We start from the raw sequence: 17,111 nt of genomic DNA, 5'->3' as shown, positions 1-17,111 counted from the left end.
TCTCCCGAACACCGGATGCTGGACGCACTTAAGCGACTGCAGCTATCGAGCTCGGTAGGGGACTATTTTACCTCCGGAATATTTTACTCGGGAGGATGCCATCATCAGTACATCATTCATCTAGAGAAAGAGCTGCATGTCCTCGGGAGTTAGTTACGGCTGTATTTTCCCGTTGCTTTCGGCCGTGCATCAGTATCAACACAGATAAGCCATGTTGAGTATTATTACAAGGCCATATCAATCAATCATTTAGACTGCCTCCCTTGTAACTTCCGAAAGGCTGCTACGCCCACATTCGATGAACCATTCGTTAGCCTGGTCTCTCCACAGATACCCATTCGATATGGTTGCACCTGTGGCTCGGCTGTCTGCTTCATTGGGACGCGCGATCCTCTCCACCGCAGCAAGGTCATATGGTTCGCAGGGGAGAAATATATTATACACAGTAGAAATTTTCTGTTAGATTTGGCCACCGTCCTATTACCATAAAATAACAGATTGTATTTTAATATCATCTTATTACGAAGAACAAATTTGATTTCGAGATCAAGAAAACATTGTGTTTTGTTTTTTGTGTTGAAAGTACCAAGTAACTTCCAACTCGCATGAATAATACCAGCTGGTAACTGGATATCTTGGACACTGAAGAGAGGTTAGAACTTATATTTAGTTGCATAAAAATCATCAGTCTCTGAATAGGATGTTGATTCAAGAACTAGAAATGATACAGAGGAAAGCAGCATGATTTGCTCTGAGGGATTTCAGACAAAGGAGTAGTGTTACGAAAAATATAACAACCTGTGGTCTGTGAAGACCTGAGAGTAAACAAACGGAAAGCTTGGCTATACGGTATGTTTTGGGCTCTCAGTGGAGAGATGGCGTAGTTCGGCGTTAGTAGGACAAAAGGTTTTAAAAGTAGGAAAGATCATACATGAAGATAAATTTGGAATTCAAGGGGCAAATATTAGTTCATGCGATGGGGAGTTAGTGATTGGTGCAATTTATCATGGGAGATGTTTGTATTAGTGACCGGTATAATTTAGCAAGGGAGGTGTTCAATAAATTTCCAACTCGTTTGAAATCATTTAAGGAAGGTCTACGTAAATAATTGTCAGGAATCTGCAATATGGGCCACAGCCCTCAAATGCAGTTCAGTGATAAATGAAATGAAAGTTGATTCATAGGAGAAAGGAGTTAAATTTTAAAAAGTGATCATCGCAAAATCTCACGAAATATACAGAGCGTAATTTTAACTTGTACTATAAGCAGCGAATGAAGAAAAAGTCACTGTACTGTTCACACGTCCTCGTCATCTAAATCAGTGGCTAACTTTTCCGTGTTGTGAGTCATTCAGAACCATTTTGTTAGCATTAAACACCTCTTCTTCTCTCATAGATCATCTTCCTACTCAGAGGTTGGTGTTCTTTGCAAGACACAATGGTATATTCTCCATTGTTCCCCTGTCGACAGGGGTTTCTATTTACATTTGATATTGCATTTGAATACTAAATGTTGTGTGGTGCTTCTAGTGTTACCTAAAACAATATAATATGTTCTTGACCTCAAACGGAGATGGGCAGCTAACGTGCTCGGGTACTTACCCGCAGTGACGTCATTGCATTCTTGCCGTCTGCGGTCGGCATTTGTTCCAGTATCCAATACTCGGCCTGCACAGAAATGATACATAGTGTGTTAGTTGACTTTTTCTGAACAGTATTTTCATTCATTGTTACCAGTAAAATATTCAGCGTATACTAAAGTAACATGAATTTCTCATGAGAGCTGTGATTTAAATTTATATATGGTGGCTGGTGGCTTTCATTTTATTCCACAGATGTTTTCGGTAAACTTATTCAAATATACTAGGTACTTTATATTGTCCTCTGACAAAGAGAACGACTTTCTTTCGATTAAGGGGAAACCTTAATTAAGAGCCCAGAAAGGGTCCTAAAACCTAACATGAGAGTTTGGTGCTAAAAGATTTTCCAAACCTTATGGCAGGTGAGGGTGCTTATCTCGGTGGTGGGCCGATGACTTTCGATGTTGGGTCCCTTTAAAAAACAACCATCATCATCATATCTCGGTGGCTTAGCTGCTTGTTTCCTATCCGTAAGGCTGAAAGTTCGAATCACGATCTACCATGGGTTGAGATTTTCATCTCCAAAATCATGTGTTGTCAGGAAGGACAGGGGGGGGGGGCTTATATCTCTGCTAAAACCAGAACCAGCGGGGGTGACTCCGGCGACCACAGAAATTGCTGTGAATTGCTGAAAAGAATTCTCCGTGAGCCCACGATGATGTAGGATGAAGTAGTATAAGGAGAAGAGGAAGCATATTTTCTAAACCTTGCAACACACCGTGTTTGTTTCATATACGGCCCCTCTAGATCGTATTGTTAAACTAGTCACAGACTAATAAAAGATGGTAATTCTCTCGAAAGCAACGGCAGATGTCTCATGAAGGCGCTTTTTGGTGGCGTCTACTTCCTCACGCTGCTTTCATGAGTTTCAAACTTGATAGTAGGATCGTAGGTGTATCCATAATGAATACAGCTACAGAAGTAAGAGAATTGAAGTAAATCAAATTTTAATTCATAACTAACGACAAGAATATTATAACTGAATATTATTATTTTTCTAATACAGTTGTTTCGACGTTCGCTTTCAATGTCCATGGCACCCGCTGTGTCGTTACGTGACTTTCTTAAAGGATTCTTCCGAGTTTGAATACAACTACAGTCAATAAGTTCGTGGACCCTCGCCTGCAGTGTAGGCAACGCGACGTGCACTCATGTACTACAGTCGATATCTACTTGGACTAGCTCGTATAGTGTAGGCAACACTGTGTACACCTATGTACGTACTTCTGTCACTATGTTCATGAACTGGCGCTATCAGTTCAAGGATCACGTAGTCTTTTGAACATCTTTTCGCGTCCTTTTCCCGTCGTGGTGATCCGAGCGATTTCGATTTGATACTCTCGAAAAGTTTCGCTAGCGGATTTGCCTAATTTCTGGCAGACCTTGAAATTTTCCCGTTGTTCAAACAACGCCATTCTCAAGTTCCACCGCTGACATTCAACTACCCTTCATAATAGAGACCGTAGTTCTGCTTATACTGTAAGCACGCCTCTGTCTCTTGCTGGGATTAGCGAAGAACTGTCACGGCAACATCCTGTGGTGCAAACTCTCCGCTGTAGTGCACCACCGCGACACTAGACGGCCAGTCCACGAAATTAATGACTCTACTACATATATCATATCCAACATTGGGACAGGCATTTGAAACCTTAGGAGTGCCAGGGAGATAGTTACGGAAGTTAAACCTACAGTAAACTTAGATTTTCAGTGCTGAGACGTTGGCTGATAATCGTAATAGTTTGTAAACTACTGGGTGAAAGAATCGGAATCACTGACCTACATTTGCTGCCGCAGTGACATTTCTTGCTGCCTACTGCCGTTCTCATGGAACATTACGCTTCATTTTCTGCCGGAGAGGGGGAATGATTAATCCTCTCCTGATCGGCGGATTATCTGCAAGTAAGTTCAACAGTGATTTATCATGAGCAGTGCGGGCGGAGCACGAAGAGGAACTGGAGAGAGTGGGGTCTAAAAACCTAAGCTACCTCGTGTACCAGAGCATAGTATATCGCTGAATAATTCAGAACTCGTTACGTTACGTGAACTTAGAGTTTCGTCGTTCGTTATTCATTCCATCGCAAGCAGAGTATTAGGCCACATTATATGCATGTTCTAATATATTTTAATGATTAAAAAAATACTAGTGCAGTTTATACGTATATCAGACTTTACTGATTAAAATAATTCATGTTTAAACTCTAAAATACAAATTAGTGTTATTTTACAGTTTCGAAGCTACTAGAATACAAATTATTGTCCAAAACTATGAACTAGAGAATTTACAATGCAAATATTATCTAAATTATTCTCTGTGGCGATGTAAACCAATTCCTTAGTAAAAGAAAAAGCATTCGATTCCCAATTTCCTTCAATAATTTATTAAATCGAAATAGTTCAGGACCAATCAAACGAAACAATGTCAACCATTGTTTTGTCGAATATATTTTATCAGAAATAGTTTTGTGCTGAGAACGCTCCGCGAAAACTATGCATGAATAACCCAGTGGTACGAATTTTTTGCGAACACATTTAATGACGTTACTCTCCAAGAACACAGGTAGTTGAAAAATAATATTTATATAACTAGAGGTAGAAGACATCAAAACTATGTTTTTATTGAACAAGTATATCAGAGTAGCTTAATTAATATTACTCGTATCTTTTATATAAATACATATTTGCGAAATGTCAATTGACATATAAGAGAGAACCTTATACTCCCAAGTTTCGTGGCACAATTGAAATTCTCACACCTCTCCAATGAGGCTAAATAATTCAAACACCGGGCGAGTTGGCCGTGCGCGTAGAGGCGCGCGGCTGTGAGCTTGCATCCGGGAGATAGTAGGTTCGAACCCCACTATCGGCAGCTCTGAAAATGGTTTTCCGTGGTTTCCCATTTTCACACCAGGCAAATGCTGGGGCTGTACCTTAATTAAGGCCACGACCGCTTCCTTCCAACTCCTAGGCCTTTCCTATCCCATCGTCGCCATAAGACCTATCTGTGTCGATGCGACGTAAAGCCCCTAGCAAAAAAAAAAATGAAACAATAAATTCAGGCATTTGCTGGTCCAGAGAGAAATTCTCGTTTTCCAAACCGGTGACTTGGATCTTGGGTTTTAAAGTTACCCAAAGTGCAAATAAATATTTACTACCAAATTATGAGAACGTTTTGAAGAAAATTTTTAAATATAATGGCTCATCGAAAGATAATACCCATACTTTAAAACAACGCTGCTTCAGGTGCTATAAATATACTAAAGCGATTACGACTTTATTCTGAAGATGAAAGATGGGAGATATTTGCATACCTTTATATATTTTATATACAGAGTATATATGCCTGAGTAGTGGTACGGCAAACATAGAATTGATAACGATAATACTCCTTGCCTCAAAAGTAATTACTAAAGATGCTGTTACTTTAGGTGTCCTCTTCCTCTTGATCGATTACCGCAGACTGATGTGTTTCGTGAAGAATAGTCGGAGCAATAATATCATCCAGAAACCACCCTTTTGGAGAAATACTGACTTTCAGGACACATGTTATGAAGAGCGATAACTCCTTGATGATATTCGTATAATACTGAAACTTACATGACAGATCTTTACCGACCAAAGTTCTAAGATGAAATATTTCACATAGTGCTTTTTTGCAGGCGCAACAACGATACATACCACGCGAGAATCTTTCTTGAAATCAACAATGAAAAAAAATCTATTGGAGCCATGTTCATCCAGCGTGAGAACCTCTTGGAAATAATCATAACCCTCATTCATAAAGAATCTGGTAAGTTGACTTTTAAACTTTACTATGCCTCTGATTATTGATCAAAGAACTGAAAGGACAGTTCGCGAGCACATGGCTCGGAGTTTTCTTCTTCCATGTACTATATTTTTTAAAAATGTTTTACAATTGGCTTTAACTCGCACAAACACAGATAGGTCTAATGGCGACGATGGTATAGTAAAGGACTAGGAATTGGAAGGAAGCGGCCGTGGCTTTAATTAAGGCCATCAGGGAGACGGAGCTAATTTCTTAACAATTTTTAATTCAAACCGTGTAGTATTGGTGAAAGAGGGAAAGGCTTATTGTTATTCAAGGTCCTTCCTGAGTACTTATCTAGTGGCGTTTCAAAAATTACGCAATGTAAAAGCCACATGTAGTAAATTTAGATTCGTCTGGTGTCAAAATGGGAAACTACTCAAGACCTATTCATGGCTGTCGACAGTACGGTTCGAACCCACTCTCTCCCGAATGCAAGCTCACAGCTGTCTGCCCATAACCGCACAGCCAACTCGCTTGGTCTTTGCACAGTTATGACAAAGGAATGATTAATATTTTTCATCATCATTACGAGGAACTCCTCTTAGATTGGCGTTTTTCTCGTTTAGTTTTAATGAGAGCTGTTATTTCTGATGAAATCAAGATAATCTTCCTAGTTATAAAGTTATTAGTTTCTGTAAATGACTTGAAATGAGAAAAGCCTATACCTTGCCATGGCAATAACGTCCAGCTTTCAGATGAATGTAGACATAATAATCTCCGTATCTGTCTGGAGGTCTAGGAAGCTATGGCCGTGATACCTAATGATTTAATTCGAATCAGGCATTCCCTGATTTCACTCTGATAACAAATGGATAATATGAGAATCTTTACATTTGGATAATTCATTTTTAATTGAGAGATGCTGGAAGGGTTTCTTCATAATTGATCAACCCAAAGCGACCAAATTTTCTAAATCCATACTGGTTAAATTTAAGACATGAAGAAGTGTTCTTATCTTTATCAGGTAAAATAAATAATCTATCTATCTATCTATCTATCTATCTATCTATCTATCTATCTATCTATCTATCTATCAGTTTGATTCTATGTTTCGTATGATGTCTCCTTGGCTTTCCAACATTTATTTTTCATATTTAGATGGTTGCACTACAGAGTGATCAGGCAGACGAAGCAAATTTCTTAACAATGTTTAAATCAAACCGTGTAGTATTGATGAGAGAGGGGCAGGCTTAGTGCTATTCAAGGTCCTTCCCGAGTAGTTATCAAGTGGCGTTTCAAAAATTACGCAATGTTACAGCCACATGTAGTAAATTTAGATTCGTTTGAATGAAATGTTGTATTTTAAACTAAGCCATGCGATTTAAATAGCATTCTTTTACATTACCACTGTTTCATTAACTATGCGTAAAAGTTTGTAAATTATTGGTGCAATCGATCCTCATGCAGGGAACATTTAAATGCTATGAGAATAATACAGCAGTGTAGGTTACTCTGTAACTAATAAATATTGTATTTTGTACTCTGACCGAGTTTATATAATATGCATTGTGTTAGCAGAGGCCAATGTGTATAATTAATGCTGTTTTGATCACGGATACGCTAAACATTTCAGATAAAACTCAATTTCAATTCAGCTTATGATTTGGTAATCTTGTGTGTGCTGTGGGTTGATACAGCAACTGTATATTGCATGATTTGTAATGAAAGTGTTAGATAATGTTAGTAACGATTTGATATGGTAAATATGACCAGATAACTGAACTATAAGCATATACGTAGTGCAGTTCTTTTATACGGATTGCCGTTTAGAATAGTGTTGCGCAATTATACCAGTAACACTGTCATAACAACTTGCTTGTAATATTTAAACTAAGCAAAATTTCGAATTCCACTCATCAAGGTGATTTCTGAAAGTCAATCCGTAACTATACTTAACACGTATTTTTGAGTAACCTAAATAGTTTTATGTAATTTATAACCTTGGCTGACCTGATAATAATTTCATCAATATTTTACTTTTAACTTCCGCATGATTGTATTACCTCCCACTTTTCCGAGCGTGCATTAGTTTATCGATGAAAACTAAATTTTAGAAAAGTCGTCTTCTCATGTTCTAGATAACAATGAAACAAGTGGTCTGTAATACAATAATCATCAATGTATTCGAACTAAGTAGATCATTTCGAGAAATAAAATTCTCCACTGGAATGAGAAGTGAGAAATTAATGAAGAACTGTAAGAGTGGGTTATCATAAAACAATGAATGTGGAAGATAATGGCATCCAGAATAAATTATTCTGAATTACTATACATGCTGTTTGTACTGGAAATCAAACACTGGTAATGATAATTACAGACGTACATTATGTTGGACATATTAATTTTTGGTATGGGTATTTGTGGACATGCTCAGTATTGGAACTGGATAAAAAGGATTTTACAACCTTAAATAAAAATTGATTATAGTTGATTATAATTTTAAATTTACTATTATAATTATTTTTGAGTCACAACAATGATAAATTACAGAAGACTTTTCAGAAGACCAAAGGTCTTCCATTTTTGCTATTTGTTTTACGTCGCACCGGCATAGATAGGTCTTATGGCGACGATGGGACAGGAAAGGTCTAAGAATGGGAAGGAAGCGGCTGTGGCCTTAATGAAGGTGCAGCCCCAGGATTTGCCTGGTGTGAAAATGGGAAAGCACAAAACCATCTTTAGGGCTGCCGACAGTGGGGTTCGAACCCACTATTTCCCGTATGCGAGCTCACAGCTGCGCGCTCCTAATAGCACGGCAAACTCGCCCGGTAAGTAACCTTCTACATGACCGACTGATGTATCTTCAAGATCGGAATATATGCCAGTATAATAATAATAATAATAATAATAATAATAATAATAATAATAATAATAATAATAATAATAATAATAATAATAATAATAATAATAATAATAATAATACTCTGGTAAATACACATCCCCCAATTAACAATGATCCTGCCAAGAACAAAGTCGGGAAGTTGTGGTCACAACGTGATCGGACACTCATTAAGATCCCTCAACACCACGTCAAGATCGACCTCGGTAACTTCAATGGTCGAATCGGCAGAGAACGGAAATACAGACATGTCATTGGACATTTTTCGGCACATTAAGAAAAAGAAATGCCAATGGACATCGCTTGATCAATGTATGTGGGATGGGCAATCTCAAACTAATGTCCACGCATTTCAGGAAACCACCGCGGAAAAATGACCACATGGAAATCACCAAACAACCACAGAGGGGAATATCAAATCGATCATGTGGCAATAACCATGAAATTCTCTCCAGAAATTATGAATGTGAGGGTGCGCAAGGGTTACGTAGAGTCCGACCACCATCTCTCACAGATCAAAGTCCGTTTCATACCAAATCGAAAGAAATGTTGAAATTCTAAATTCCTACGCATTGTTCTGGAATACTTAAAAGAACATGCTCAGGAATTCGAACAATCACAGGAGACCAACACACAAACATGGGAAGAACGTTGTGAGACCACCCAACAATCATCGAAGAAACTCGGACAACCACCACGGAAATGGAAGCACAGATGGTGGACTTCATACTGAGACAGAGCCCTGGAATCCCGTATCCAAGCCAGGGAGACTTGGCATAGCCACCAAACACTGCATATTTGGAGGAACGTTTTAGAAACACAGAAGAAAACATCAAAAAACGCTCATATCATCACAGAAGATTGAAGGACATCGATAGTGACTTAAAAAATGAACAATACGCGAAATTTTTGCAAGATATTCAGGAAAGAACTAACGAAATTCTAGACAGCCAGTCTTTGCTTCCGTCGGCCTGTTGGAACACTTGAGACGAATACAAAGGCCAACTGTGAAATCCTGAAGCAGTTCTTCGAGAAGCTACCCAACAGTGAAGCACTTACAGAAGACTGCAATTTCATGCAACTACTCCAAATCAATTTGAAAGTTAGAAACTTCATTTTGTTCAGTATTGAACTGGGATTACAGTAAAATGAAAATGTTAAAAGTCCACCTTTTCAATACCATGAATGTTTATTGATGTGAATATATATCACATAACGTCTAGAGAAGGTTGGTACTAGTTTCGACGCTCATTGCGCATCATCATCAACCAACAAATCAATTGAGTGAGCAAAATGCAACTTATCGAGTAGCAATATATAACACATGATAGCACCTACAAGACAAATGTTAAACTATGACTAGTTGAAATATAAAACATATGACAGCAAATACAAGGATTAATGTTGAAAGCTAAATTGTCAAAAGTTAAAACAATGAAATCAAAACAGAGAAGGTAACAATAGTTAGGGTATGATACACGAGAAAGTAGTCCAGCTTGAGTTTTAAATAAATGTCATATGGTTTAGATGGCTATACGCACCATACCCTCATCACTTTAATGTTAGATTTAAAATTTGTCATAGTTGAGCATTTAAATGTTGTATATAGATACGCCTTATGTTCTACAACTAACTATTGTTACCTTCTCTGTTTTGATTTCATTGTTTTAACTTTTGACAATTTATCTTTCAACATTAATCCTTGTATTTGCTGTCATGTGTTTTATATTTCAACTAGTCATAGTTTAACATTTGTCTTGTAGGTGCTATCATGTGTTATATATTGCTACTCGATAAGTTGCATTTTGCTCAATTGATTTGTTGGCTGATGATGATGCGCAATGAGCGTCAAAACTAGTACCAACCTTCTCTAGACGTTATGTGATATATATTCACATCAATAAAAATTCATGGTATTGAAAAGGTGGACCTTTAATATTTTCATTTTACTGTACTCCAAATCAAGACACGGTACCACCTACACACGAAGAGATACGAAACATCATATTACATATCTAAAACAACAAAGCACCAGGGTAAGATTGCGTAATCGCCGAAATGATCAAGATTGGAGGGTGACTCGTGGTTGATAAACTACAAGCCATCATTGCAAATATGTGGAAAACGACGATATATCCCTTTTTCCTGGCCAACAAACTTTGCCTGATCTATCTCGTCTCAAACCGGACCGTTTCGATTAACATGTAGGCTGTAGAGTGATACTGGCTGACTGCAATGATATTAAATCTCCTGTTTGTGCCAGTTTCTGAAACGCAATACACTTCCTCAAACACTTGCCATTCCTTCCAACGCAGGAGGGAGGACAATACGGTTCGCATTCTGTGATGTCGTGACCAGTTCACATTTGACTCAGAAGCCTAATAAACGAGCAATAGCTTCTATCTCGCTATAGCCTTCGTGGTGACAGCGGTTTGTATTAATGCAGAACTGCTCGGACAGCTACGACATTGCAGGACATATTTAGGGTGTTTGGCCATTCCTGTTACTCACAGAGCTATTGAGTTTAGGAAGGTCGGTAACGATCTCAACTCTTTTATGTCTTTGACTGTAGGGTGTCCAGGTCTCAAACACTTCCCTCCTCAAGGTATTTCAGTTCGAACTGTTTTTTGTACGGGGAAATGTAGTGACTAATAGAACAATGATTTTAGCAGCTTTATGATCTTTCAGAACTCTTCCAGTATCGTTCTCAATGTGATATTATTTCGGTATAAATAAATATATATCACACGAGATAGTTCACTTCCTTGAATAAAACTACTTTATTGCCACTACGTCTATTCCTTAACAGCACACAGTTATACACAGGTATACACAACACTGCACTGTTAAGGGAAACACAGTGAAGCAATTTACTATCGATTCTGTCAAGTACAGATATCAACAAGTTCTCACACTGGTTGTTCACTTTGCCATCACAAGGCAAGACTAACTACCCTCTCACTCAAGTCGATTTTGACAAATACAGATATCAACTCACTCTAACCCACACTCTACATTCTCTTACTGCTCTGTCCGTCTCTGTCGCCGTCTCGCTGACTGACCCACCACGGTGTTCAACTGACTGACTCTCTGCCTGTCAGCTCGATATATTGTACCCGGATGAGATAGATTTTTATAAGATGAATACAAATATATAGGAATATTAAATTGAATACAGTGTCAGTTTTGTGTGGACGGAAGGATTTCAACATAGCCAGACATATCGCGACAGTCCGTCGCCACAGTTAAGCTTGTCATTATGGGTAGAATGTTTCTTGGTCAGAAGCTAAGAGGATTAAATCTAGAGTTCACAACAACAGAAGTAATGACTACACGGAAGTGAAAAAATATTTATTTCTGAACAAGGGCGAGCCAGGTGTCTCACTGATACCGAGAATATGACGTACCAGTATTTTCCAACGCCTCGAGGCATTTTGTGTTGTCAAGTTGCAAGGAAGAGATTTTGAACAAACCGATACGGTGTTGACCAATGGGAAAATTTATCATAGGCCCGCAGATAAACCAACATAAGAGAAACTCAGAGTGAACTCCAGTTAGCTTCTCCGATAACAATAATTAAATTATTCCAACCACATAATTGAATAGAGGGGATTTTTTTGATATCATTCCCATGTTGATTAATAGTAATTATAATAAATTAAAGTAATGCATTCTTGGAAATGATGCACGCTATCTCGCCATTGGTCAAGATGAGCACGCCATTAGGGACGCCGACTTCGCGCGCGAAAAGTAGGAGGACAGGAATTAAGTGATATTTCCATGATCACCGAACGATATAAGTTTAGAATACAACACATGAGTGTGTATCGCAAGTTTATTAAGTGGGATAAATCAAGAGATCCAAATCCACCTGCATATGCCGATTTAGGATAACCAACCCCCCTCCCCATGAGATGACCGCGGATGACCTCGGCGGGAAACCATATCGTCCATAAATAACCAGTAGTGGGACCTCACATCACCCAGTCGTTACCAGTCACCAGTTGCGACCAGTCGAGCTTCACATCAACCAGTCGTTTGAAATAATTTGTTATGCTGACACGGCGAATCCGTAATTCAGTACCAGAAAACTCATTATAGATTCTGTTAGAGTGAAAGTACGTTAGTAGTCATGAAGGTGAAGACGAACAGTGATAATTATTCAGTATATCGAGTGTAAATTATCAGTATCACTGTATGTGAAATTAATACATTTCTCAAAATTTCATGTGTTGGAATTTAAAGGATCGAAAGGAACGCCGATAATACTTTTTGAAGGCAGTGTTCAGAGCCTGAAATAAAAATTTCATGATAGACGGTGTAACTATTATTGTAGAAGGGAACTGTAGGAGCGAGGCGATCGCAGTACGGCATCGTATACTTCAGGAAGTGAGGATTGAAGAACGCGATACGCGCCGGTTCGAATGAAACGACACTTCGTCGTAATGTGTCACTAATAATTGTGCAAATGTAATGGGTCTAGAGGCACCTATAAGTGTTTTCCTTCTTGTATAAATTAATGTAAATTGTGTAAGGAAGGTATTAATCATGGGTAGTCACCCAGAAATATTTTATTGTGTTAAATTTATAAAGTGCGATATGATGGACGGGTAAATTACCATGGGGCCAGGAGGCTTATCATCCGCTACGAGACAATGGAATTCTACATAGGAATGAGTACCCAAATTTAATATTTGGGGATGTTATCGCGACTAAACGGGGTTCAATGTAAATTAATTATTGTTACTTAACATGGTCCGCCTCCCGAATCCATGATTTTAATTTTTTGTTAGACGGATGAACTAATTTATATTAACGTAATAATGGGTTAGATTAATTAATTTGAGTATTTGCTTGTTGTATATAATGTAAATATGGGATATATTTCTTTCAATTAATGCATGCTGTTTGTAATACTTTGATTTAAGTTCATTGCAAGTGTTAAATTCCTTTTTGTGCTAACCCATTTATTTGATTTCAATCACTGCGGTGATTATTTGTGTTTTAGTTAGGAATATTTTCTACCAGACAACCAGATTATGAAAGCGCCAGAGTATGTAAAATTTGTGTTGCGTACGGAAGGTCATTAAAATAATAGAAATTATAATAATGTTCTATTTGCTTTGGGCGTTCGTAAGTTCTATATAATAATAATAATGCTCGGTGTGTTTGCGAGAAAGAAATAATAATAATAACGTTTGTGAGTTGGCAAAGGAAAGTAAATTAATAATAATAATAATAATAATAATAATAATAATAATAATAATAATAATAATAATAATAATAATAATAATAATAATAATAATAATAATAATAATAATATTTTGTGCGTTTGCAAGTTAAAGTACACTGACTGACAGAGAAAATGCAACACCAAGAAGGAGTGGTTCGAAAGGGATGAAAGTTGGGGAAAAAACAGAGACGGCACGGACGAATAATTGATGTTTATTTCAAACCGATATGCAGGTTACACAATGCGCACGGCATCGACTCGTTAGGATGTAGGACCACCGCGAGCGGCGATGCACGCAGAAACACGTCGAGGTACAGAGTCAATAAGAGTGCGGATGGTGTCCTGAGGGATGGTTCTCCATTCTCTGTCAACCATTTGGCACAGTTGGTCGTCCGTACGAGGCTGGGGCAGAGTTTGCATACGGCGTCCAATAAGATCCCACACGTGTTCGATTGGTGAGAGATCCGGAGATTACGCTGGCCACGGAAGCATCTGTACACCTCGTAGAGCATGTTGGGAGATGCGAGCAGTGTGTGGGCGGGCATTATCCTGCTGAAACAGAGCATTGGGCAGCCCCTGAAGGTACGGGAGTACCACCGGCCGCAGCACATGCTGCACGTAGCGGTGGGCATTTAACGTGCCTTGAATACGCACTAGAGGTGACGTGGAATCATACGCAATAGCGCCCCAAACCATGATGCTGCGTTGTCTAGCGGTAGGGCGCTCCACAGTTACTGCCGGATTTGACCTTTCTCCACGCCGACGCCACACTCGTCTGCGGTGACTATCACTGACAGAACAGAAGCGTGGCTCATCGGAGAACACGACGTTCCGCCATACCCTTATCCAAGTCGCTCTAGCCCGGCACCATGCCAGGCGTGCACGTCTATGCTCGTATGCTGTGGAGTCAATGGTAGTCTTCTGAGCGGACGCCGGGAGTGCAGGCCTCCTTCAACCAATCGACGGGAAATTGTTCTGGTCGATATTGGAACAGCCAGGGTGTCTTGCACATGCTGAAGAATGGCGGTTGACGTGGCGTGCGGGGCTGCCACCGCTTAGCGGCGGATGCGCCGATCCTCGCGTGCTGACGTCACTCGGGCTGCGCCTGGACCCCTCGCACGTGCCACATGTCCCTGCGCCAATCATCTTCGCCACAGGCGCTGCACCGTGGACACATCCCTATGGGTATCGGCTGCGATTTGACGAAGCGACCAACCTGCCCTTCTCAGCCCGATCACCATACCCCTCGTAAAGTCGTCTGTCTGCTGGAAATGCCTCCGTTGACGGCGGCCTGGCATTCTTAGCTATACACGTGTCCTGTGGCACACGACAATACGTTCTACAATGACTGTCGGCTGAGAAATCACGGTACGAAGTGGGCCATTCGCCAACGCCGCCTCCCATTTATCGTTCGCTACGTGCGCAGCACAGCGGCGCATTTCACATCATGAGCATACCTCAGTGACGTGAGTCTACCCTGCAATTGGCATAAAGTTCTGACCACTCCTTCTTGGTGTTGCATTTGCTCTGTCAGTCAGTGTATAATAATAATAATGACAGCGCTTCGTGAGTTAGCTAGTGCAAAATAATAATCAATGTGGAGATGACATGTAGCGTTAAAGACTTTAATTCGCGTAATCAGTTTGATTTTACGTAAATTGTTGATTTCACGTTTGGACTTTATTTTAACCATTAAAATTTGTTTAAAAGCGATAGAGGTACGTGAATTAAAATGGTCACGATATGTTAAAAGCCCAGAGTGGTTTGAGCCCATATTTAGAGTTGGAAGTCATGAGGGACGAATATCCGGCTTGAAATAAATTGAGCCGTACTGTTTGTAAGGATGAAATAGGTGAATCTCAAGGCCTAAGATGATATAAAATGCATATTCCGGTGTTATTAGTGGCAGAATCCACGCACCGAGGATTAATTTACGAATTAAATGTTTGAAGAGTTCCAATAAAAGGAAATTGACTTCAAATTGGAAGGAATAGTTTAGCAAACGCCGGCATTGGAGGTATTTGCGCAGCCGCGATGTGCCATAGGTTGTGAGATGTGTCTTGGGAGGACGTGTGTCCCCATATAAATTAACGGCAGTACGAAACTGAACGTACGGTCCCGACTACCGTGTTGTCCCGACCGACATAAAGCAGATCTTGGTGGTTCATAACGGGATTTAACATATGTGACTAAATTCTAAAGAGTGGAAATTAAAATATCATCTTTCCATTTTTAATAATAATAATAATATGAAGAGGAATAATAATAGGAAGAATTTATTCGATTAATTTGAGAATAATTATGGTGAGATCAATGTAAAATATTAATCCCATGATGAATAAGTGATGCGATAATGATAATCTCCACTAATGGAAATAATAATAATAATAATAATAATAATAATAATAATAATAATAATAATAATAATAATAATAATAATAAAATGTTGAAGAAGCAGAAGATGAAGAACTTGCAATAGTATTTTGAGAATAATAATTATGATGACGAAAAATTAAAGATTTTTGGACGTTGATTCATTGTAACGAAAATAATAATAATAATAATAATAATAATAATAATAATAATAATAATAATAATAATAATAATAATAATAATATTTATTAGGAAACTGATCATTAAATTGTGCGGATAAATTACGAGGAAGAACGACCCTTCGTTTGAAACGTCGGCAAAGGTTGGCATATAATCATCCCGGATGACAAATGATAATAATCAAATATAGGACTATAATTGAAATTATGATAATAAAATAATTGATGGTAATCACAGAATATGATAATGATCAGATAAAGAATGATAATGATATTATTTAATAATCATAGGAGGATATGATAGGGACAGTCGTCATGCGTCGAACTGCTCAGAACCAGATGTTGGGTTTTCACGGGGGAGATTGTTAGCGGTAGATGCGAAGATAACCCACGGACGGCACATGTCTTCATTGTCAGAGCATAGTAATGAACCTTTCCGTACGTCTTGTCGTATTGACAAGTGTAAATATTGAAATAGGCTTTGAGTTAATGAACTCTACCTGGCGTGTTTGTGAATCTGGAAATAATAGGCTAGAGTTTGACCGTACTATAAATTCCCGTTTTTTCGAGACGATAACATTTCGACGGTGGGTCTCACCAGAATGTACATACCGGAAGTGTCTCTTGTCCAAACGGAACGAGGAGATGACCGTAAATAGTTACTGTCATGCCTTCGTCTCCGATAGAAGATCTCCAGCGATGAAACGTCCACTCATACGGATGTGAATTCGACCCCCAGTAACCAATTGGGGCGAATTCACCAAATGTTTTACACTACCAGAGTAGTGAGGTAAATCCAAGTAGTATGTCATTTATTTTTCAGGATGGAAGTGTCCCAATGTAATAATTGTAATCATGTGTAGTTTGCAAAATAAGTGAATAAATTGCTCCTCATTGCAATTTCAATAGGAAACAATTTCCATATCTTTTTATTGTAGTTAGTCAATTATACCCACGGAATTTAAGTTGTCACTTCCCAGTCCTATTGTGGAGTCAAAAATTTGTATCCATGAATGAGTCGT

General features: G+C 38.7%; 1 protein-coding gene across 1 annotated transcript in view; it reads right to left on the bottom strand.

The window, feature by feature from the left end:
* Nucleotides 1-17,111, bottom strand: part of LOC136877715 (uncharacterized) — a 491,916-nt gene that overhangs the window by 59,432 nt on the left and 415,373 nt on the right. The window contains exon 5 of the mRNA XM_068228715.1: nucleotides 1,602-1,667. Coding sequence (XP_068084816.1) covers nucleotides 1,602-1,667 — 66 coding nt within the window. The remainder of the gene's footprint in view (nucleotides 1-1,601; nucleotides 1,668-17,111) is intronic.

Source organism: Anabrus simplex, chromosome 7 (genome assembly GCF_040414725.1).
Source record: "Anabrus simplex isolate iqAnaSimp1 chromosome 7, ASM4041472v1, whole genome shotgun sequence".
In the NCBI taxonomy this organism is placed as follows: domain Eukaryota; kingdom Metazoa; phylum Arthropoda; class Insecta; order Orthoptera; family Tettigoniidae; genus Anabrus; species Anabrus simplex.
Note: the sequence above shows the minus strand (reverse complement) of the source record. Positions and strands in the feature narration are given on the sequence as shown.